Below are 26341 nucleotides of genomic sequence, written 5' to 3' on the forward strand. Positions count from 1 at the left end.
CACACACACACACACACAAGCTTATTTTGACTCAATCCCACATGCACCGTCCTGCTGCCACAAGTATTAGCACAATGTGGATACATCTGCTGCTGGGCATAGTGCCTAACAAATGCACTATTGTCTCTTGTTTGTCTGATGAAAACGTTTCAAAACTGTTTTTTTAAGATTTACATCTTGAACCAACGGGCTTGGGGCTGAGAGCCGCAGATTGGGGCAAGGACGTATTAACAGAAGGACTAACACGTTGTTGGATTTGGTCTTTTTCATGTGATTTGTTGTCAGTAAGAAAAATATAAAAGACCACCAGACAATGTTATTATTGATAGCATTGAAGGTCCAAACCAGGCCTATAATACAATCTGTAATAAAACATATAATCCTCTGATATAAAGGTTTTTGAATAAGAATTATAGATTGCTTCTACTGTAAGTACGTGGCCCTGCTTCTACTTCCTGATGCCAGTATGATGCAGTTCTGCAGCCGACCCTGACCTTTGACCTATGTGGGGAAAGGGGGTAACAGGGGTCACGTTTCTCCTTTGGGAATCTACTGAATAACCCCCAAATAAAGACTTGCAGGCTGACTGCGTCCTGGGAGGGCTGCAGGAAAAAGAAGAAACAAAAAACACATGTAGATCCAATAAATTCTTTTTATCGATTTTCCAATAAAAAATACATTCATACAGAAACTATTTTACAAAACAATTTCAAATGAAAAAATCTTGTTATGCCATAAAACAAACAAAAATAGAGCCTCATATTTTATCTCCACGTTTATCCAATAAAGATTCTCTAGCTAAAGATAGGGTGTCTTTGCGGGTCTTTGAAAAGTTGAGAAGAAGAAGAAGAAGAAGAAGAAGATGAAGTCACATGGCAAATAAAAAAAACGTAATACTTAGCGAGCAACAGAATGCAAAAATGATGACGATTCAAGTGTCCAGAACGAGTTTTTTTTGTTTTGTTTTGAGTTTTTTTTTTAAAGATGATAGGCCACAGGTGTATACGCAATTGATGCCTTTTTAAAACATACATTTTCTCTACATTTCTCCAATCAAATTGAAAAACAAAGATGTTACAGAAATGGAGTGAGTTTATTTTACAATAATTCTCCAGCCTCTTCTTTATCGGTTCATCTTAGAAACAACACTGCACTTGATTTTGGTCCCATACCCTTTCAAAATAGAAGCTTCCTTACAAAATTCTCTTACTTTACAATGTACATATCTTATATATTTCTGACATTTCTCAGTGTATGGACTTTCTTTCATGTTGACCAGGTTCACCTGTACAGCTGTGAGATTGATGACTGAGTGAATCAGTGAGTTTTATGACTACTTAAACCAGCCATACTCTTAAAGTAATACTTCACCTGCTCATATGTATATGAATCACTCACCCATGTTACCTTGAATTCTTGCAATAAAAAACGTGTTTTTCTTGCATGCCTCCGAATTGAATGAAGAATTGAAGTAATAGGGGGCTCGAGAGATGGCCCCTATGTCTTCAATTCCTTTCACTGTGGAAGCATGCGAGAAAAACACATTTTTCTTTAAGAGTTCAAGGTTAAACAGGTGAGTAATTCAGATACAAATGTTCATTTTGAAGGTGAAGTATTCCTTTAATGCAGATCAAATACTTTTCAACATTTCCTTATGAACAAAACTCTATCGAGTAAAAACATTGTGGCTCCAAAAATGTTTAGGGGAAATGGTGACAGAACTGATCCAATTGTGAAACTGAGAATTGAATCAAACCACAGAGCAGTGAGTTGAAGTTGTGTACAGTAACTTAAGTTAAAACATGTAAATGGTCAGACACAGACAGAAACCTCTATACCTTGCAGCACAGCTCAGCTGAACTGGTTAGACTGGTTTTGGTACCGTTTAGTGAGATCACGGGTTGTTTAAACCAGGGCTGAGTAAAGATACTGAATCACCCTGGGGGCGAGACCTACCGAACACACATACAACATCAAAACAGACTCATGACTGAGAACTCTTAAGGACACAGCCTTTACTTTAAAGAATGTAAGCTTCTGTCACATAAACAGATATGAATGGCCCCCATCTTTAATGTTTTCTTTGCAGTAAATCCTGATTTGTCACAACCTTGGTGACAGAGCATGCCACGTTTTATGAGAACATATTTCCAAGGCTCTGTACCTTTGACAGCAGGTTACAGTCCATCTCAAGAGCATCCATGCCACCTTATACTACATGGTAGTAAATCTTTACAAAACTGAGCTGCTTTTTCAAGTGATCCACGCTTCTGTCTCAGAACTGGGTCATTTTGGGTAATATGATTTAGCTTTAATATGGCGTGATATGTTCAACAAAGAATGCATCCAAATGTAAAAATGGCAGTCGTTTTGAAGCTGATATTTTCTTTTTTTTTATTATTATTCAGAGTTGAGAGGAGTCTGTTGCGAGACAAAAGGGCGAGGTGCGTCTGTATGGATCTGAGCCTTTATAAAGCAATTCAATAATGCACTAGTGCATTTGCAACCCCTGTTTGGTGTGTGCATGTGTGTGTGTGAGAGAGAGAGAAAAAGAGAGATCTATTTAACAGGACAAGGCCACTTACATAAGGCATCAGTAAGGTCAACAGTGCATTTACAGATAGAACAAAAGAGTAAAGTGAAGAAAATCAACAGAAATCCCATGATCAAGACAGTTGCCAAGCAAAGCAAGTGGTATCCCCAACTTATCAAGAAAATAAAAAAAACAAAATGACTGCCTTATGTGATTTGTACAATACTATGATACTGAGTAATATGAAGGTAGCTGCTCTCGAATGGAATTTTGTTGTCCTATAAGCAAACAGGTGAGCAACACATCCCCAGATCCCATGCAACTTCTGTTATAATGGCAATAACTGTTTGTGTACAACCATTGTTTTTTTTGTATTTTTTTTAGATACAGAGCTTACACAATGGACAACAAAATGAGCTTTATAGCGTGTATGTTTTGAGACAGGCTACGTAATACATTGCACATTGAATAGCTGCACTAAACAAAACAACCTCCCGTGTTTGAATAAGGAGCTGTAGTTCCACCTCCAGGCAGAAAGAGGGCGCACTCGAGCAAATCAGCTCCACGACTCCCCTCCACAGCCAACACACTCAAACAGCACAGACAAATCTTTTTTTTGTTGCTTGCATTCATTCTCAGCGAGACCACGAATATCCCCCCAAAAACCTCCCTCGCATAACATCATCCCCTCCATGTCATTCACTCGCAGTTCCACAACGCAAGCTCCATCCGCTCCGTAAAGCCAGCACAGGCATCCAGTCGCAGGCACTCACAGTCCCCATGCGCACAGGCAAACACACTGTCATTGGAGGAACGGTACCCCCGCAGGAGTCCCATAATCCTCCAGGAAAAAAGCGTTGAACACCATACAGAAGAGTCTCTTCCCGTCTACTCCAGCCAAGATTTTTCCCATTTTTAAAAAAAAAAACATTTCTAAGTTCTCTCCCTGCCTCCCCCCTCCCTCCCTCCCCAGCTCCTCCGTAAAAGCCTTTCAAGAGCAATCTCCACAGCGAGGTGTTGGAGGCACTAAGTATGGTGCAAATAATAGCCTGCGTTGCTTCATCTTTTTTCCGCTGACTGGAACACGGCGGTGCTCCTGTTAACGCTCCCAGGACACACCGGCCTTGCTGATCCCCCACAGGTCAGGACAATCAACCAGAATCATCCCCCAGCGATCTCGACACAGAGGCCATCTTAGATGTGCCTCTTCATGTGCAGCGCCAGGTGGTCAGAACGGGAGAAACACCTGAGAAGGGAAAAGAGAGAGGAGATTCAGCTTTTGGATTTAAGAACTAAAAGGTTTTAATATAACTTTTACGGTCAATAGACGACAGCAGTGTGTCGGAATATTCATATTTATTGGCACTTTGGTAACTAGGAGATATCTTCCACTCTTTGGTCTGTACAACATGACATGAACATGGCATAAGGTTGAGGGACAAAGCCCATGCTTTGCTTTCTTGTCACAACCTATAGGTGTTTGTCTAATGTCATTATCCATCATTACAAGAACCACCTGGGGGACGATAACGCTCCAATGGCTCACTGAGGTGTTGCCCATTTTCACTCCCTGCGCTTTGTACTCAACTCTCTTTTCATCCAGCCCTTGACCTCGACCCCATTCCATCAGTTTATCCTTGACCCTCATTCACCCCTCCGCCGAACATGTCATTTCGATAAACTAATTTACATAAGTGGTGGTCTTTGTTGTTGACTGAGCGCTCAGCACCAAAGGTAAAAAGAAGGGGATTAGAGCTTCTCGACAATCCAACCTTTTTTTTTTATTTCTGTGCTTGTTAAAGGCCATCCAGGTGTCAACTATCGTGAACATTTACCGACTTTCCAGTGCCCTCACCTGTCGCAGTGACTGCATTTGAATGGCTTTGCTCCAGTGTGCTTCCTGAAGTGTCTGGTGAGTTCATCGCTCCGTGCGAAGCGCCACTCGCAGCCCTCCCATGAACACCTGTAGGGCTTCTCACCTGCAAACATCACCATGGAATAAAAAAATTAACACTTATCGGGGGGTTGCATTCTTTGTCAAAAGGTGTCAAAAGGTCGAACACTGTTGAAAGATTTCAGCAACGCTCTGCCACTTTTTTCCTTCACAAAACCTGATGAAACCTGTTTGAGGGTTCACCCTACAATAGGTTTGTACACATGATAGTATCCGTCAAATAAATTTCATTTTCAAATTCAGCCTTGCAAATATGTAGCCATTCACAGTTCTTACTCATCCGAGAGGTTTTACAGTGCTGATGTCAGAGAAAAAATGCGCCTGTAAGTTGATGCTAAGCAGCTGACTACAGTAAGATGGAGAGAAAAACAAACTTGTGGGTCTAGAGCGCTGTGGTATGCAGCTTTAAGGAGCCGCTCGAGTAGACGGCTTATGTAATGGGGGCGAGCTGCAGGAAAAATAGAGCCCATTCTTAATGTTCCTGAAGGCATTAGCATGTGGCTAACATGGTCAGTGAAAGATGCTAGGAATGTGACTTCCTCTGCTAAGGGGCGTCCCAGCTGTAAACAGCCTGGCAGGGGTGAAAGGTGACTCGGGAAAACGCTCACATTTGGACCCTGGGCAAAACATTGCAAATGTCAGATTCCCATAATTATTTTTTTTTACTGTGAATGCAAATGCCGTGTTTTCCCATGGTGAAATCTGAGAACTGTTGATTTGTTTTCAGGATCCACATCCTCTGGGTGCTGCTAGGCCACAAAAGAACATCCCTCCCCCTCCCGTCTCTCGCTCCCTGTCTCCCTTCCCCCTGCATGAAGTCACGTTCCTCTGTGTGAATTAGGTCACAGTTGAGGGCATTCCTCCTGACAAACTATTCAAAGTATGTGGGAGTATTTTTCAGCACTTTGAGCAAGAAATCAACACCTAAGTTAATTTTACCTGCACTTTCCAAGGTTTTCACTCTTCAGATGAGTTGATTAAAGTTTACTTTGAAAAAAAAAGGTTTCAAAAACCTTGGTCCGCCCTCTTTCAGTAAGTTTGCACTCATCACATTTGCATGGCAACGATAAAAACATCTTGATGTCGAGCATCTTTACCTGTGTGTGTGCGCTGGTGTGCTTTGAGGTGCGAGCTCTTGGTGTACACCTTCCTGCATCCGTTGAAGTGACACCTGTGCACCCGCCTCCTTCCGTCAGGTGATGCCTCCCCGCTGGTCAGCCCCGACCTTTCTACGCTTCTCTCTATGCCCCCAGTCCTTATTTTACCAGGTGAGTGCAGCACAGTCTGTATCCCACTCCACACCTGGGTGACAGAGCCCTCCTTGCCCAGCTCAGGCGAGGATGGCGGCGTGCTGATGATGGCGGAGCCCAGGTCTTCGCCACCGTCTCCCAGAATGTCAGTCAAAGAACCGGAGGACAAGTCGAAAGTAGGGGAGAGCTCCTCGGAGCTGTCCGAGGCCTCGCTGCTGGCGTCGGAGTTGAAGCCGCCGGCGTCAAGGTGCTGGCTGTCCTGATTGTCTTCCTCCTCCTTGATGTGGGGGATCTTTGGATCAGACTCGTTGGACTTGTCCCCGCAGGCTAGCATCAGCTTGCTCCACAAGTCCTCCTGGCTCTCAAATTTGAGTTCCGTGGCTGAGACGTAGGGCTCGCTCTGGAGGTACCTCTCCAGCTCCAGGCATGTCTGTGTGGAGGGAAGACGAGATAGCAGTGAGTGCATAGAGCCTGAGGCCTGAAACACAACACTTCTTTTCGATAGGAAAGTCCCTTAAACACCAGAAAAAAGTGATTTGTTTTCACGAGAAACACAAACTGGTGTTGTTCTCTACACTGTGTTTATTCTTAGCAGCAGCAGCAGCAGCAGGAGGGGGAAATGATGTGACACTGTCACACCACTGGCCCTGCTTCCTTCCTGCCTGCCTGCAGGAATGAGGCAAGACACAATGTCCTATGCAGAGGCTAGTCAAGAACATTCTAGTGGTGCCCTCTGAGGCCGTATCAGGGAAGATTATAAGCACCACGTCTCCTTCTGAGAGCATGCAAGAACAAGGTGCTCTTACGCGAATGCTTGCATGGCTGTGTGCACGGGTGCGTGTAGGTGTGTGTTGGGGTTGGTCATGAAATTTACATATGCTACAGAGTCCCCCAATGGGTTAGGGAAGTGCTTGTAGATCTTTTAAATCTATCAATTATTCAACATAATGTGGATTTAATAATGCATTTGGAGGCATCGCTAGAAATAACATAGCACACCAGGGACCGAGAGCAGGGAGGTCTGGTTCACGGGTGTCCATAAAAAGCCTGCATGAATACTGCAAGAGCCGCTGTGGATTGTGGGCTTATTTTCTTTGAAAAGGAACTGTGAGTGCGCTTCCTCAACCCGCTGCAGTCAGCGAGCAGAGGACAGATATGAGGGCCACTAACAGTCCTGTGCAGTTTCAAAATGAATGGAATTTACAGACCCATTTCATTATGACACAACTGCACAGAGCAGTGGTGCACACAGTTTAAGGTCACACATTAAATCTAGGGGGCTGCAAGATGATTGACAAGAAGATATCCTAGACACTATATTTCTGTCTTCTCTTCAAACTTATCTTGAAATACTGGAGAGTTTTACATCTTCAGTCTAAAACATTAAAATGACTCTCAGGGGAATATCCCTCTTTGCTCTCAGTTCAGACACATGCGTACATACAGTTACATGCCGATTTAGAGGTAACCTCATATATTGTATAAAAACCCTTCATCAAAATAACAGAAGGAATTCAAATCTATGTCATATCGTGATTGATTGAAAACATCCATTAAGGACTGTGAGGTGTCATAAATCAGGTTCACTGTAACTCAGGAGTAGATTTTTACCAATGCTCAAGGTACGAGAAGGTCACTACAACTTGTCACAAACACACTTTAAGTCTAAAATAGGAACAATGTGGCCACATCGTAGTCATTTGGTAATGAGAGAGTGCATTCAAGGCAAATGTTTCTTGTCAGCAGTGCTGCATAAATCCTATGCGAGCTTTAAATGCCTGGGAGGGCGACTTGGCCCGAAGCCCGAAGAGATCTGATAGACGGCGAGATGGAAGAACACTGAAGCGTGTTGCCAGTTCATTTCATTTCCCAGCCCGAACAAGAAGCGACTTTCGCCCTCCCCTCCTTTCAAGTATAAAACTCCACTGTTCTGTCATCCGGGGCCGCTTTGTGGAGCCAGAGTGGGGATAGAAATCAGTCTCTCTCTCTATCTCTCTCTTTTCTCTGTCAGTCTGTCACTCTGTGTGCGCGTGTGACAGAGAGCAAGAGCGAGCGAGACAGAGAGGTAGAGAGAGAGTGGAGAGAGAGGAGAGGCTACGCGCGAAGACGCACGGCTCACTACAGTCGCTAAATCTGCAACACCGAGTGTTTTTTATTTTTGTTTGATCGAGTGTGCGTCTACAACCTGCATGCCGAACATATCTGCAACAAAACTCTATATGAATGCTAAAAAAATAAAAACGGCATAATTTCAAAATGATCATATGGATGTAATGTCAGAGTAAGAAATCAAAGATAATCCCATAAAGTATAAAAAATGTACTTAAAGTGACAATGTTGCACCACAGCACGCGTATGTAAATTATTTCATAGGGATGTTATAGATATCTACCAATAAGGGAACTTGCATGACTTCCCCTAAAAAAGCATGCAAGGCGACTTTCAACAGGGAAACCGATATTAACTGTTGCACTAAATCAAACGTGGAGTCACGTAAACAACTTTGACATCTGCACGTCTACGACGCAGCTGTCAGTGGAAGGCAAGTTTCCCGAAATTACCCACATTCCTCGCACTCCTACATCAAACCATCGCACGGAACGAGCTGTCAAAGTGCGTGTTCAGATCGAGGGGAACGACTCCTTACCTGCTGCCAGTACTCTTCCAGAGAGGGTAAAGCTGAAAAGTATCCGGTGTCGTGCACAATTTGGAGCTCCTGGAAGATGCTACACATAGGGATGACATCCATTTCACTCCTAAGATGCAGCCACAAGTAGAAGTGAATTCAAGCTTGTGGAGAAAACGAAGCTTGTGTTGTTCGCAGAGAAGCCGGAGTCTTGGCTGTATTTGCATGTATGGGTAGTCTGGAGTCGTGCGCTTCCAGTGGAGGGTTTGAGCGTGTGACGCACCGAGAGCGCACAACACTGAACTCTCCAAAAGTCAGTCAGCACACTGTAAACTTCCCCCCCGATTCAAAATTACAGACAAACCCACCCCATGTGATTACATTACGTTTCGGCACGTCTACCAATGGGCTCGCAGGAGCGCACCACCCGCCTACCAGACCACCCCTGGCCAATGCTGAGCCAGAGCCGACTCATCCTGTCTGTTGTGGTTGGTGCGTGGTCCGAAGCGACTTCGGCTCCCATTGGGTTAAACTGGCGCTATTTTTAGAGCGCTATATAACCCGACTCCTCTCGATCCAAACGAGGAAGTCGAATTTTCTACTGGTTCAAGTCTGAGCGTCAGCCTCTCTCTCCGGAGCAGCCGCAGCCGCAGGAGAAGCGCTGTCTGCTGGCGGCGACTGTGGAGCTGTGCTTCAGTCTCGAAATAGACGCACTTCTCCGTTGTTATTTCATCACACATACACTACACGGACATGTCTTCCCTTGGCTACTCAAGCCGTGAATGCAAAGAGGAAATTCTCACTTGTTCAGTGTTCCGAGGTGTCTGAAAACTCTGGGGGATCGTCAAAGATCTGATCAATTTCTGTAGTCTATGAAACAAATCAGAGACTTCTTCTTTTCATGGCTGTCCAGAGATCCATGAGGATTATTATGAGTCTCCCTGTGGCCGCAGAGGCAGTTTAATAAGCTATTAAAGTATAATAGAGTTGCCTAAAGCTGATTATTCCAGAAACAACGCGGTGCAGGTTACTGTAGTGGCAGAAGCTCGAGGTATATCATGAGGGACAGGTTAGTTTCTGCTGGAGATAATGTGCATGTGTATGTGTGTGCTTGCGAGTACGTGTGTGTGTGCGCGCATGTGTGTGTTTTAATCTCAATCACCTGTGGCTCTTTCTAAGAAAGGGAGCTTGGTTCTTTTGCAACAAAGCATGTTTAGTACTATTCTCGATTGTGATCATGAAACCACATCGCCCACACTCTAGAAGCAGGAAAGAAGAAAAGTTAGAGTAAAAAAGAAGTGTGGGCCTCCTGGGTGCATGGTAAGAGTTTCTAATATCAGATCCCAGTATATACTGTACATCTCACAGCTCCAGAATAACATGTCTGGCCCTCTTCCAGTAATATATTTGTCTTTTTCTATCCTTTGAGTGTAGATAATCAGTGCTCCCCCACTTCCCTCCACCCCCACATCAAATAAGCATGAATATTAATCAGAGATAATAGACCTACATGTTCACACATGAAGAGATTTATGGCCTTTATGTTCTGTTTCAGGCTTTATTACCTTGTTAGGATGAAAACTTCATTTGTAAAAATGTCATAACGCCATAAAATCTCAACAGTTCATTATGCCACAGCTTTAAAGCACAGGAGATCCAGTCTGTAAAGGGATTAGGCTTGCGTTTTGTCAAACGAGGAGTTAAATTGCCTACTTCCCTTCAGCTAATATGACAAACAACACTTTAATTGGTTTGAAATAGTGCTCTCTATCAGCTGCCACTCTTTTCAGCAGAGAGTATCTCATTTAACTTAACTTGATCAATCAAAACTCTATGACTAATGCTGAGCTATTATTAAGCTCACGAATGCCTGACATACATGTGAGTAAAACTACATATCCAGTTGCATAAGATGTGGGATAAAGTTGAAATCAAGCGGAACAACAGCAGCATTGACGAGTTAAAGGCAGGCGATGTGACAAACAACATATTTGGAACAGAGCACCATTGTTTGACCCATCGGCCTGGTCGAGCGCCTCCACAACGGAGACTCTTTTGTTGAGCTCTCAGCTGTGGGCACATTTTCAGCGCTCAGCAGCAGCAGCACATTTTGTCATGAGTCTATGGGGTTCGGGGACAGAGAGCACATGGACAGGTCTCTGTTGTGGCACACATGATATGTAATAGAAGGGAGAGGAGTCATGCTTCCCTAAAGCATCAATGATTCATTGTTGACCTTATAAATGAGGACAATAGAGTATTTATATCACTGCACAGAGTCCTGTATGTACCTTCAGTATTAAAAACTTGTTTTTGTATGCAATATGCAGTTGGATTAATGTACTGGTCCTTCCACCAAGACCTGTTGCATTTCTCTAACTGTTAAGTGATGAGGATATGATGTAAATTTTAGCCAAACATACTTATATGCAATACCCTATACCAAAACAGATCCAGTGTGCTTACCTGACCTGGCTTCCATTTGGCTTTTACATGTGAGATTCCAATTTGAAACTCACATCAGTGTGTTTCTGCACCGCCGTCACCTCAAGAATGCAGCACACTCACCAGCCAATATTTCCAAAGTGACACTTTTGTTCTGTCATCACTAAAAACCCTTTTGTGCTCTGCAGAATTCTATATTTGGTGTCATCAAATTAAATTCCTGCACGTTCGTGGCAGTAGATGTCATCTGATTACTTTTGATGCATATAAGCATGAGTCATTCCACTGTATGGAATCAGGGCAGTCGCCAGGAAGCGGTGACTGATGTTGGTGGCAATGCATGTGGGATGCTGGTCTGTGACCAGATGAGTCCATGGCAACAATATAATAAGCATAAACAGTAAACAGATGAGAAGTGCTGCTCTGCACCGGTCAGGTTTATGTGTTTATTTCTATAGCGGCATATTTTACACTCTATATGTGGCGACTACTTTACAATGTCATTAACTGCTTCTTGCCTAGTTGAAAGAAAAAACTGTACAGATGCAGAAATTAAGAATAACACAACATCATACACAGAACAAGAGGACAGAGCCAGATGTATATACTGTAAGTCATCCTATAATACTTAACTTAATTCATGTCTATTTATTAAATTAACCAGTTCCGGTTAAAATACAGGACATTTTCGACAGTAATGTACCGTTCTCCATTAACACAGCTGAATACTGTCAATGTTGTCGCCTCTGAGGAACAAAACATCAACTTACATACATTGCATAATACAGTATTTTATCTGTTCGGTCAGACTTGAGCCCGCCCCTAACTGATCTGAACCAAATCACTTTGCTTATTCCATCACTTCATTTAGCACACTGTCAACATAAATAATGATAATAATAAAAATGTGAATATATTAATATGAAATAATAATAATAAAATGGTTCAAAATCTATAAAGAAGATGCTAGTCACATGTTGCAAGCATATATGCTAACAATTTAGGTTAAGTTAGCTATTGTTAGCATACTCCCAATAAGCTACTGAGTGGACAAAAGTTTAGGATATCTCTTTCTGTTGAACTGTGTAACCAGATTTTCATAGCTACAGGGTTAAGATAACTAGCTTTGTCATTTATATTTAACCAATGCTAATTTGCAGTCCAATCAAATGCCCTGGTAAAATGTGCTCCTCGGTTGATTTGTTATAATGTAAGGAACTATAGGCTCTATTTTACATCTGTTGTGGGGATAAAAAGTAAGATAAAATGTTAAAATGCCTTATCCAGCTGCTTATGGACAACTGTGATGAGAAAACTTGCCAGTTATTCCTTTTCTCCTTGTTCATATTGCTGATGTTTTGTTTTAGCATAATTGTTTTATGTCTACTATAACAGTTAGCCGGTTTCATTCTTACATTGGATACCACTGTTTTACAGATGTCTGCCACTGCAGCAGATGTTGAACGCACCCTAATCTTCCCAGCCAGCCCACGACTGACACTACTGGGTAAGTTTTACATAAATAAGGCATAAAGTATAGAACATTAGCCTGTCTGTCTGCGACTGGAGACAGATGTTTTTGCGGAAGTTGAAATAAAGAAGACTATACTGTCACAATGGCAACAACTGGTCTGATGTTATCATGCTTCATTTTTGTATAATGATAAAATAGTTACTCAAAATTAGATAATTATCTCATAATTATGAGACACAGAGGTCATTACCATGATGAAATATCTTTAAATTTGGTGAGCATGATGGGGTTGTGTCTTGAGTTCAAAATAATCTTTACCCGCCACACCTAATATCTTACATGCTTTCTGTTATTACATTTTAGGCGCTTCATTGGAATTAAACCCGAGAGGGGAACCAAGGCCAACCAGGGGACGGTGGTGTCCAAGAAGACGGCGGAGCTGGCCCAGAACAAGGTAGCAAGTGTGAATCCCCATGTGACCACCCTCATAAAAAACCTCATGGACTTTGAGTGGGGCTTTATGTAGACCACGAGACATCTCCACACAGGACCTCACCTTCACGAAGGTAAACCCTACACTGCAACCAGCTGTTCATGTCAGCACGTTTTGTGTGTGAGAGTCCTATGTTTTGGGATCTAACCGCCACCCCGATATATTCTATGTCGCCTTATTTTAATACTTGGAATACACACAAATTACAGTGCATTACCTTTTGTTGTTGTATGTATGAACAGTAAATGAGGACAGACTGCAATGAGCACAATATGTCCCCTTTAAGGTTTCTTCTTAAGATTCTATATACATTTAAATAAATGCTGGAATCATATCTCCGCGCAGTATCCAAAAACACCACGTTAATGTTTGAAGCACAGTTGAAAAAATCATGATCCGCCGGCACAGAGCTGTAGTCAGATAGCCACACAGTCAGAGTCATTTTGTAAAAGTTTTGTAAAGAAAAAAAATATCAGGGATCAAGCAGAAAAAAACAAAGAGTTGCCGTTTCTCATCCAACAGACACAGTTTAAAATCCTGCTTTTGGAAAGCATGCCAAAAAATGGTCACTCACTTTTAATTAGCTGTCCTAAAATTCTTTGCACAGCAGATAAAGCCAGTTCTTCATTTGCAAGCAGTGTCTGGTGCCTGATTATAAATCCACAGTTGCAATTAGGCTAAAAATAAAGTTTCGTTGTTGTTTTTTTTGGAAAGAATACTCAGATAGTTTAATTGCAATTTACAATGAGTTACAGTAGAAGCTGTGCATGTTTTTATGTCTTCACTTTTGATTGATCGTCTTGCAAATACTGTATATGCCGTTTGGTACCATTTGGATGCATGAGAGAGTTGATTTTGCAAACATGTTCAGTGTGTGGCACCCCAACTGCCTCCCACTTGAATCAAATCAACATGCAAAGATATTCAGGGCAAAGAAAAGTACAGTACGTCAAAGAACAGGCACAATGAGTAACAGTCTGTGGAGTGACTCGGCTACAAAAACAAGCAGAGTTAATGTAATTGGTTCACTACATCACATGTCTTAGTGATCTTGAGTTTTGGATGCACTGCAGATGAATCAGAATCATAAGACCTCGGCCGTTAAAGGGGATGGATGCCTGTCTACTGGTGTTTGGAGGAGCAAACATATGATGGGAACGCTGACTTAATCCCTGAGGAAACTGAAGAAGCTGTTCTTCCCCCCTTCAACACCTGCCCTTTAAGTGCTTTTGAACAAGGTTTTCAACTCCCGACATTCCAGTAGTACGAGGTAGTTATATTGGATGACCTGAGTGAATGTGAAGCTCAGAGCTGAACATGTGTAAGCAGACTCAGTGCACTTTCCTTGGATGAGTTAGAACTGTGGGGAATCATCAAATATCTTAAGTGATGGTTGCATGAAAACAAAAGCATCTGTGCCCGTGACAAAAGCAATATTCAAGGCATAACCGTATAATAACAGAGAAGAGTTCAACTAAGTTACCACGTTTCTTTTAGGGGTTTGGTTGCATTAAGTATTATAAAAGTACAGTTAGACTTGTTATGGCTTTACAGTGTACAGCAATGGAGCCTGCATATTGTCAAAGCATATGATTGCTTTGATTCTGTGACCATTGTATTTAACGTGAAACGAAACTACTTAAAGGAGAATTTAAATGTTTTTTAACCCTGGACTCTTTTTCCCCACATATTTCTGTGTAAGTGATTAATGGCAACAACTTCTTTTGAAATGGTCCGGTATTGATTGCGAGCACTACAGTCTGGCCACTGTGAACAGGGCTTATAATCAATCGGGGCACCTGCGCACCAACAATATACGTCCTCTGGCTACATTGTCGAAAATGAGGAGTTGCTGTTATCCTGCCATGCTTTCATGTGTAGCTACTGATGCAGGTCAACATAGTAACTTCAGCTAAAAGTATATGGTTATCAGTGTTATAAGTGTCTGAATGTAATATGGAAAGATGGAGAAGTATTGTTCTGAAATCTGTAATCTGGAAGACACTGGAGTGGAACTTTCAAGTAGCATTGTGTTATTGAAGGTTTTAAAACGGTTCATTTTTGCGCATTTCCAAATTGTTACAACAATATGTGGAGCTTCCCTTCATGCAGCTTTCATAGACTAACGTTACCTCTGGATGCAAACAGGCAGAAGTAGCGACTAGTTGTGCTACAAATGGATCCTAATAACCCCGGATAAACTGCACCTTGCAGATGATCGGGTCTGCAGTTTGTTGAGGACACTACTGCCAGCCAAAGAGGAGAAAACACCCTACCAAAGCACATTGTCTGAAAAAATGTTGTCCCTAGAATTGAGATACCTGCTGCAGACAGAGCGGAGGTAGGCTAATGCTATTAGCTAAAGTTACTATGTTGACCTGCATCAGTAGCTGCACACGAAAGAATGGCAGGATAACTGAAACTCCTCCATCTTTCAACAATGTAGTCAGACACTTCTGATATGGATCTGAGAGTCAGTGGCAAAAAAAAGATACTTTTAGTTGATATGTGTTGTCAAGGGAGGCAAGGTGGTGTGGGGGTAAGCATTGTCACCTAGTAGCAATTAGTCCCTGGTTTGCATCCTTCTGTGTGGAGTTTGCATGTTCTCCCCGTGTCTGTGTGGGTTTTCTCCGGGTTCTCCGGTTTCCTCCCACAGTCCAAAGACGTGCAGGTGTTAGGTTAAACTACAACTCTGAAAACCCGTAGGTGTGAATGGTTGTCTGTCACAATGTGCCTTGCGATAGAATGGCATCCGGTCCAGGGTCTACCACGCCTTACGCCAAATGTCAGCTTGGACCTGCACCAGCCTGCGACCCCGTCAGGGACAAGCGGTTGCAGATGATGGATGGATTGTATATTTTTGGTGTCAATTACATTGAAGTCTGGTTCACAGTGGCCGGGCTGCAGCCCTCGTGAACTGGACCATTTTGTTTTTTTTAAGTTGTTCATTAACCACCTGCGGGGACCACATGAAGGCCGCTGGGAGGAAACATGGAAGGTTAAGTTAAAAAATGTCACCATTCACTTTAAATTACACACAGGACACAAACTCTGGTCTCGTGTGTTGTTTGACATATCCATCCACCCCAACGTTCCTCCTTATGTGGCCTCGTATAACTACTTCACCTTATTTTTTGTTTGCTCCTCTGATCATTACTTTACCAACAATGACAGGTCTCTGCCTAACAACAAGCATAACTATGTGTTGTTATAAGCTGCTTGCACAATTGATATATAGGCTGAGGTGTTTTTTGTTTTGTTTGGGATCTAGTTATTAATTGTGGATGTCTTGTTTTTTTGTCTGTTGTGATAGACCTGAATGTCATTTGGTTTCCTCTTATCAGTCACTGCCTGTTGAGCCTATTAACCTCACGGCCCTGCCAATCTCAAGGTCTATGCTAATTTTAGAAGAAGAAGATTATTTGGAAAACTAGCCACAAGCCTCCCTAAACCAACAATAACCAATCAACGAATAATTGCAACGCTTGATGTGGAGATCACAAGAGCTGTAATTGGTCTGTTGGACTGCTTGTGTTCCCTCCAACAAGTTCCCAATATGGGTGATTGATGATAGTGACGACAACATAAAACAAGTGGTGGAAAGGCTCAGTAATGTTTTCCGCTGTAAACTTTCTGCTCGCCATGATTGTCACTCTGTAACACAAACACTTAAAATATAAAGACAATTACTTTGGCTATTACCAACTGCACAGCAACTTGGGGCAAACTTTTCCATTGTTGCAGCACACATGAAGTAAATGTACTTATTTTGAGATACGAAAAGCATTGCTGGAAAATGTACAACAAGTCTTGTCAATGTTCTGCTATAAATCAGTTTTTCTCTTATCTGGGACTGCTCTTCACCATGACGCACAACTACGTATATGCCTGACTATAGAAAGATGGGTAAGAGCCTATAGGAGTTACCCAGAATTTTGTGTGTGAGAGGTCAATTCCAACATGTTTCCCACATCCATCAACTGTACATTAGATGAGTCATCTGCTTCATCCCACCCGAGGAACACATCATCTGTTCATCCCAGTGATAGGAGGCCAGGTTCAGGTGACCTTGCTACAGCATGTTAACCGTTTGCTGGAACGTTGCATGCTGGGTTTGAGCTTCTCAGGGGAGCACTAAAGCAGCGATCCAACAGAGCGAATGAGAAAATGAGAGCTGCAGTGAGACAGATAAATGTGAGTGCCTACATCATATGTATGGCTCGGCATGAATGGAAAGCTTTTAGGTGGCGTAACATGCAGTGTTTGTGAATTTGTTGCTGGTGACATCATTTCCCAAAAGCGACAAGTGAGAGGCTCAAACACTTTCCCAACCATCGGGGAAACGTGTCCCAGAGTTGAGGACAAGCTGGTGCAGTTGATGCTGATCTGAATTACGTTTTTGTCTGATGAGGGGTTTAAAACTCTGCCTGCTACAAGCTTGGGAAAAACAGAAGTGGTGTTGCAAGTGTATTGATGTGCTAATGACTGTGTGATGTCACCTGGCAACCATTTATAACTTTTTTGAGCAGCCAATAGCTACTTTAAACAAAAGACTAAGCCATATGTGCCCTCTGGCAGCTGTAAAGTATTGGTGGGCACCAGCAAAAAAATGCGTACTGCAGTCCGGAACATGGTCATCTCAGTGGTGCAGAATAGACATGGCTGAGTTCAGCCCCTTCTTTGACTTGTGGTGATATTACACATTTCATAAAATCACGATAATACAGATAAATTTCACTTATTTATAACACTGAATAATTCAGCATAAACTCCATACATTTAATATTGATATAATGATCCTTAAGTGTTAATCCAACCAAGATCCCGGGTGCTATTGGTGGTGAGGGTGAAGGAAGTGAACTATCTCGCAATCATGCATGCATTTAACATATTCTTATCGACAGGTTCGTTTGACATTTTACGAAAAATTAAAACTTATGAACAACAGTTGACAATTTATAATATCTTACAATATATTACATTCTATTTAAAGTTATAATACATAAGATTTTCATCTAGTTAATTGTCTGTGAAATTACTGTTTATCAAAGATTGAGTTAAAGCAATGGTGAGTATTACGCTTTACGATTGTCTGTGGCGACCTTCCCGCACTAAATCCAAATGCGCCACAGAGTTAGTGACACTTTTAGTGAGGAGCGGCTGGACTACCCAGGTGGAGCTGGTCAATGCAAATTAATCTGCGTTCGATAGTACTTGAAAATAGGGAATGTTCGACAAGTAAAAGTGCATTGAAACTAAACTTTCAAGTCTGAACTCAGGTCAGGCTCGCTCCCATGTGTCTGACATGTGTAGTGACATTTCATTACTGCTGACTCACAATTGCGGATCGACATATGGAGCAAGTGAAGGCGTCTTGTTGCCTGCGCAGATGAGAGCTGCCACTCTAATGGCGTCATACAGTCGACACTGTTTTACTTTGAAAGGGTCTCTGGGAGATGAGGTCCCAGATGCTTGCCTGCAATCACATCTCATTGCCAAAGCTACTGCTATAAATAGCGTAACTCAGTTCTAACATATTACAACTTTAAGACTATGAAACTTGGTTAAGATTGGAGACAGTGTCGTGGCTTGGCTCAGTTCTTCTGGGACACAAACACCAGTACCGCAAGTGGAAGCGTTTTGGGGATTTTGGCATTCTCATACTATGTCACCTAATTTCTTTCTTTGCTCTGGATGTAATTCATACAGTAATAAAAACGTGGATTATATACAAATTACAGTGCATTACTTTTCGTAGTTATTTGTACAAACAGAGAAGGAGGACAGCCTAATGTTTACTGTAAAAGTATGTGTTTACCTAACAGGATATGCTTGCATGGTATGCAAGCTATGCATGGAGGCACTTATTCCAGTCTCTTCTACTTGTAAGCAAAGAGCTATTTACTGGAATAACGGACGCTAGCTGTACTGTTCTCTCTATGTGTTTTGCTCTTTCGCGAACACAGATAAGCAGCCAGCCAAACTCCTTATTCAAGAACCAGGAAGTGAGCAGCTTGCTCCTTTAATATCTTCTCACACATAAGTTAGCATTTATGACTGCATTGAATTTGGTGTTAAACTAGAAAAGATACAAAAAACGTCTTAGTAAACAGCCATGTAAATATCAGTATCAACATATCAAAGTATCAGCTGCTTAATATTAACTCAACAGTTATAAGCACAAGGCAGTATACACACCGCTGTCCCACAAGCCACGGAAATTTTACTGTTACTTTTATACATAAAATACCTTTAAAAGATAACACATCTTTCATCAAACCTGCAAGCAATGCGTAAAACTTACAACCATTGCTTTCTGAGTGATTAACTGCATTGATACGGCCATGAGACAATGTTCATACACGTTTTTTATACAGTATGGTTTTTCCTCGTTTACATTTTTTCAAAATAAAAGCACCGCAAATACATATAAAGATAGAAAACATAACACAAATAACATTTTAAAGTAGTTTTGAGTTTCTTTCAAACATATTAAACATATTTCAGGACACTAGCTGAAGTGAATGGGTGTCTAGTCACAGCTGACTGTGAGTCATCTTCGTCTCATGACCAGCTGCTCAGTGGAAACACAGACCGCTACTTCACCTTGACCAATACACCGTGAAGTGTGTAAATCAGTTGAATTTCTCTGGTTTGGTCCATGGGGAAAAACAACTCTACGCTGGATACTGAACTCTTATTGAAGATACGACAGAGGGTGACCAAAGGGTTACAGTGAAGAGCCAGAGGGTCACAAGTTTGATCCTTGAGCCGATGTGACTGTCAATGTTGAGCTTATCTGCTATTATTTGATATGCTTTTATTTAATGTTTGAAGTGTTTTATTGTTTGCATGTAGTTGCGACTTTTTAATTTACCATGGAGACTGAGTGAATTATTCTACTGAAATAAACAATTCAACATCATTAAAACAAGACCATCCATTCCACACGACTGCATCAATCTAATGTGTGAGATGTAGAAAATGTAAAAAGATGAAAGTAAAAGTATTGATTTCAGTTTAGGGCAGCACAGCTGTTATCATCAGTGAGGACTGAGGTCAGTTGTTTTAGCTGTGCTTTAGCTTTGGAGATTTATCACCTCCGTTGAATCCTAGTGTGTATGAGAGAGAGCGAGAGAGAGAGAGAGATAAATTGAATGCTGATCCTCGGTGGAATGAGAAAGCAGCTTTGCTCCAAAGTGAGATATATGTGAGATATCAGTCGATACATATACGCCTTAAAATGTGATTTATGGCGCTAAATGAAAACAGCAACTTATCAACAATTATTATTGAGGGGTAACTTGAGTTCTTGGTTGGAAAAGTGAACACTTTCCAGAGTGTTATTAAATGATACACCTAAAGTAGTTACAGTGATGTTGAAAACAAACTATTCTTTCATCTTTCATTCATGGGGGGGAAGAGTTTTAAATTGCAACACATTTGCGAACTGTTGCTCTTCTGGACCATTTCCTGTGCCTCAAAAAAAAAACTCTATTGTCCTTTCATTTATTTTATGCCATTAAATTAAACAGTGGACAGTCGTAATAACACCAGTTAAGTGCATGTCTTGCTGTAATGAAGCCGATTGCCCATCATTTTCATATTGCAGGGCCACAGTTTCAAAGACAGGCTCAATTTGGTTCCTCATCTCCATTATCGTCCCTGCACTTAGAGAAGGGCTTGAATTAATGAGTCGAATCATCAGAATCTCAGCCTAACAAAGCAGAAAAAAAGATGAGAGCAGGTTTGAAATGACAAAACTCCATCTCGGGAGTTTATGACAGAATGAGATATGTGCAGGGTCTGTTAATCCTGGTAATGTACAAGAAACCTTATGTCCATAATGGTAAGTGTTACACCGCACTGCTGCTTCATTGCTTTCAGGAATTAGGAATAAGGTTGTACATGGTTTTAAAATGTACGTATGTTGAAGCCCTTATCTTATTCATTAAATCTACAATAGCACAGTAATCTGTCAAAGAGACTTGCGTTTTTTCTGATCATCCATTCCTCCAAAATCAGTTTAACAGCAGCTAGGGTAAGCCAAATGAAAAATGGAGTCACCGGCACTATAGAGAGCTAAAAATGATCTGTAAGTTAAAAAATATTGCACGTATGGTCCAAGTAGCACACATCCTGTTGTTCATGAGAGGAAGGAAGCTGCCGTATCCCGGCAAATGGGAAATGCAGAGGACACAGATGAAGTGATAGGAAAAACAGGTAGTGGAAACAAACATGTGAGCCGAGGACACGGCAGCAGTGCAGAGACGCAGTGGAAAGATACTTAAAGGTCTTTGCAGCCAAGATAGGAAAACGTGTTGAGTTGGGTCCCTGTTGTGTCCAGTCTCTGCTTCTTTTAACTCATTTCACTTCACATTTCATACGCCAAACGTGTTATTTTTCTTTCCTTCATGTTCCTGCTTGCTAATGCTTCTTTTTAGTGCTGAAAAATTCTGACTTGAGAACTCAGTTAGAAGTCATCTGCCAATCCAACACCACAGCATCAGATTTTGTTTCTTAATAGTCCAGATGGGCATTAAACAGATGTGAATCCCTTTCACCTTCACACTGATGAGAAAATACTTTGCATTTACATGGACATGAATAAGCCGTTTTTGAGTCTTAGATGGATTGATTCTCATTTGTTCTGCATATCCATCTGGGAACCCTGGTTTGGACATCTTTTGGGGAGGGGCGAAAATACCGGTTGCTGATTTGATAAACCATGTCTATCACCAACATAGCGGCCAAATCAACCAATCAGCATATCACATACTAACAGCGTCAGGGCAAGGCTTAGAAAGTAGACAACATGTCATCCGCGGAAGCCAACATGTTGTTGGTCGCTTGGGCAAACTTTTCCCAGCCACACTTTACCAGACTAATCCGCGAGTAAAATACAATGGAGCTTGTGAGATCAGGATGGTCTCATGAGGCTAATTCCTGGTATACATGTCAAACACAAGTAATCCCGTTACTGCATTCTTTTACAGAGGTGCTGTGTTCTTTACAAAAACAAACCAGTGACAGGTTATATGAAACACTGCACTATACATTGACTACCACTTCACAACGTTACTGCTATTTTCTTCTCTGCCAACTACAGCTGTCTGCTCTGAGTTCATCCACCATCTCTCTCTTCGCTGGCACATGCATACATGCCAACCTGTCACTACCACTACGTAGGACAGGAAATCAGTAAATGAAGATACGCAGCCTTTTTCATTCCAATCCGTCACTACCATCCTGAAGTGAGACCCTGAGTGAGATGCTTTCACTCCCGCCATTGTTTGTAGCTCTCTTACGTTACGCTACTTAGAAAATAGTTGGCAGCGCTCCATAACCTGGATAAGGTGTATATACATGCAGCAAAATACCAGTTTATTTTGGCGTTCTCTAGGTAGCATATTCATGTTACTCATGAACAGGATAAGGGCTTATCCCGGTTTCTGAAAGGCGATATGGTGTTTACATGATTAAACTCAAATGCGACACTGCAATAACCTAATCATAAACAGAATATTCATGTCCATGTAAATGCATTCAGTGTTAAATGATATAAAATTGCAACATATTCTCATCAATGAGTTCATATCTTACAAAAACTTATGCACGATATCTTACGAATTACGATATTCTATGTTATGCTATGAAACGGGTTTGTATGATCTCTTACGAAATATGACATTCTATTTAATGCTGTGAAACCATGACCGGAAGGTGACTGTGACACTTATGTTTAGGCAACAAAAGGTGACCTTTAAATTAAGGCACCTAAACGACTTGGCTGAGATTGGAAAAAAGCTTGTGGTTTGGCTTAGTACTCCAGGACACAGACAACAGTCCCCTAGGTGAATTGCTTTGGTTTGGGACCCATCCACCACCCCAACCCTGCTCTCTATGGGGATTTTAGCCTTATACTACGTCACCTTATTTCCTTCTTTGCTCCGACTTTAATTTCTACGGTAATAAGTACATGGACTACATACCAATTACAGTGCATTAGTTTTCTAATTATATGTTCAGTGAATGAGGACAGCCTGAACAAAGATATTCTATGTTCACAGCATTCCTGATGACATCTCAGCTAGTTGTTATAGAGAAGCTCTTCAGTCTGCAGAAACAGTGCATTCAGACTGCTTAGTTTTATTTTAACCTTGTTTGTTTATTCAGGGATGTTTGGCTGAGAATCAATGTTCCCTTTTTTAAACACATTCATTCATGTTGGGCAGCTACACCGCATTGCTTCACTCAGCGATATTCCACCTCATTGTCCCCTTTCAACTCTAACTCTCAGTCCAGCATGCCTGAGGAGTGTACATCATGGGAGATTTTTTTCCCCTGCCCGCGTCCTCCCACTCAGCCCAGCCCCAGCAGCTGTGAATGTGATGATAGTAGTAAATGACCCCGGAGGACCCTGCAGGACCCACCCCCATTCAGATCTCCGCTGTGGTTGCCATCCCATAATGCGAACAAACAGGAACGTGACCCCTTCCTTCCCACTGTAACCCAGACTTGGAATCCAGTCCCCCTTCCTCCCCACTCCGAGGGGAATCCTCCACCCGGTCAGCGGCATTCCACATCCTGTCTGACTGACTCTCATGCAAAGAGAAAATAAGCTTTGTGGAAAAACGAACCACACTTACATTACAAAACAGCATGAACTTGATGTGATGATGATTCCGATTGTAAATCTTCAGTATTTAAGTTCAATAAAAATATCATTGTGCAGAGTAAGCCACAAAGGAGCATGCCTAAAGCTAGTGGAGGCTCAGATTAATGAATTCATGAAAGGTTAGGTCAGCAACATGGCCAAACCAGAGTGCCGTGGAATTCCCTTACAATGTGCAAAGACTGGAACGCTGCCTAATAGCAGAGGCAACAGAAATAAATCCTCTTTGCGTCTGTCATGGTCATGCATATTCAAATTATGTATAAATCACATAATAATCTCATAATAGCTATTTGCAGTGGAAGCCCTCCAAATCATTTGCCCAATCCATTTACACTTAGCAACAAAAAACTCCCCCAGAGTATTGCAATTAGTTATAAAAGGTATAAAGATGCAAGGATGGCAGGGCATGGCAATGGCAGCTTTTAAAGCTGAAGCAAATGGCGCTTGTGGTTGGTAAGGAAGACTAATAGCTGGCAAACTACTTTTTTTAGACTCAGAAAACACGCCTGTAGGCTTAGCACAAGGACATGAAAGCAACCTATAATAAAAACCAATTGCAAATAGCCCTCACAATACAATCGTTATTCTCTTTCAGATGCGACACATTTCTCTTGGTGAGGTTGGATGACTTATGCACTGATAAGTAATTTGAATCCCATCTGGAGTGCTTAAATGCGTGATTTTTCACCTTTCCTTCCAGTATTAATAATAACAGAAAATACCTCGGTGAGCTTGTTGGTCCTTCCATAGTGGTAGTCAGGACGGAGATACACTTTTAAAAAACAAGGTCTCTGAGTCTTGCCAGAGGTAAGCTGTGCCTCCTATCATTGCATTCCATCAGCTTAATGCACAGTTTGAGTTATGTTATGTTATGCCAATAGAACCTGCCAACCTGGTAAATGCCAACATGATAAGGCCAAGATACTGTAGCTACAGTCCTGTTTGAGATTCCAAGCTACAAAAGCAAGAAGAAAATCACTATCAAGAAATGCTAGTAGAATTGAGATATTTGAAGATCATGACAGAAATGATTTATTATCAATCAGGATGCCTGAGATGACCTTTAAAAAAAAAAAAGACACACATCTGTTTCTTGCATCATGCTAGATGTTTGACAATGACCTAGCTCAAGAAATCGTGGATGTATAAAGAGAACTGGATACAGCATTTTAGGCGGGGCCCCATTCATTCCAATGAAAGTTGCTCAGTGGTGCATGAAGCCAGAAAGGTTCAACTGCCACATCAAAAAAAATACCCAGATGATTGGCAAATGTTAGTGGACCAAATGGATCGATGTTGAATTAGGTTGCAGTCTCTCTCCACTCAAAATGTGCTTTTCGTATGCTTATGTCTGTAATATCTGATATTGACTGAACTGACCTGTATCTGAGCAAACTTTGTCACTAGAGAAGTTTTTTTCACTTTCCTCTACAGAAGGAGTAGATGACTGTGCACTTCTCTGGAATGGGAAATTCAAGCATATTCAGAACAGCATTAGTTGGTACATCTCTAATCCATAAACCAATCACAGTCTGCTCTGAGCTCCAGGTTTCAGGTGTCGAAGCTGTTCCCATATAGACAGTCAGTATAGAGAGAAAAGACAATGCAATCACAGCTGTAACCCACTCAGTGTGTTTACATGCACATCAGTAACCCCAAAATCGTCTTACCCCGGTTAAGGTAATAATTGGATTATTAAAGTTCCCCTCGAATACATGAGGGGGGGTTGAATGAGAGAATGACGGGAGTAACACGACCTCCGGTACAGTAGGGGGCGCTCCGCCAACATACACCTGATTTAAATGTTGTTTTTTCCCATTTCCCCTTTGACAAAACAGAAGCGGGGGAAAACGGCTGACTTTTGGACAGAATTACGACAGAAACGGATCTTCTTGGTAGAGATGTTTCTTGCTGTTGCGAAGTCCTCCCTTGGTTTAAAGGTAATGCTCTATTCACGTTGTTTTTGGCGGCATTGCTTTGTGGTTTATTCTATTTCTGGGTCAAAACTCAGATTTTACCCTGAGTATGGTGTTTAAGTGGTGTTTGAGAAACCATCAGCCTTTAACCTGATTATAATCGTGTTTTTAAACTTCATGTAAATGCACAGAATTACAGTTTAAAGCTAACAAGCTAACAACAGAAACACATACACTTAGCATTGTGATTCATCTGCTCTGTGCTGATTTTACTGGTCTGGATCTGGCTGTCGCCGGGTTCGGGATGCAGAAACTATAACTTAGTTGCAGATCACTAATGTTAGCTCCATTGTTGTGCAGCCCTTGGACCCTGTGCCTGTCTTCTGTCTGAAGCGAGCTCAATCATGTAGATCTATGGCTAATTCTCTTCGATGTGTTTAGTTATCTTGATGGGTGGATTGCATGTTTCTCATTGACCGTACGCCTTCTCTTCAACCTCGATTACAAGCTAGCAGAGCGTTGTCACCAAAGGGTCTCAATCTATTGCATTTACATTCAACAAAATATTTATCATAGCAGAGTAGTTTTTTTCATAGTTTAAAATGTGACCGGAATGGGATTTTAAAAGCCAAGCACATTTCCAGTGGACCTGCATGAAACTGTCTGAGCGACTCTTCTAAGGAAGTGTTATTCAATGATGTCATAAAGTCATATTTTCCTTGAGCTTATAACTAATAATCTCAACAGAAATTATAGGAAGACTTTTGAAGAAAGACAACCCGGCCATCCATTTCAGTGGGGAAACCCCAACCCCCAGTATGAATGCATGCTTTCCAATTCAGAGCAGTGACAACCTTCTGGTCACATGTTGCAACTGTATGAATCACTCCACTGCAAACAGTGAATGAGAGAGCTCAGCGGGAATAATAGAGCTGTATTTACACAAGCTGTGGGTTTTAATGTTAGGGTAAT

At 41.7% G+C, this 26341-nt stretch overlaps 1 protein-coding gene across 1 annotated transcript; it reads right to left on the bottom strand.

Annotated features, from left to right (window-relative positions):
* Positions 1–634: 634 nt before the first annotated feature.
* LOC310957602 (Krueppel-like factor 6) lies at positions 635–8675 on the bottom strand. Its single transcript, XM_083928240.1, has 4 exons — positions 8385–8675; positions 5585–6167; positions 4389–4512; positions 635–3779 (listed from the first exon to the last, which is right to left on the bottom strand). Exons 1-4 carry the CDS (start codon positions 8484–8486, stop codon positions 3728–3730), a joined length of 861 nt encoding a protein of 286 aa, XP_083784366.1. The 5' UTR covers positions 8487–8675; the 3' UTR covers positions 635–3727.
* Between the last annotated feature and the right edge of the window lie 17666 nt (positions 8676–26341).

Source organism: Echiichthys vipera (assembly GCF_963691815.1).
Source record: "Echiichthys vipera genome assembly, chromosome: 15".
In the NCBI taxonomy this organism is placed as follows: Eukaryota; Metazoa; Chordata; class Actinopteri; order Perciformes; family Trachinidae; genus Echiichthys; species Echiichthys vipera.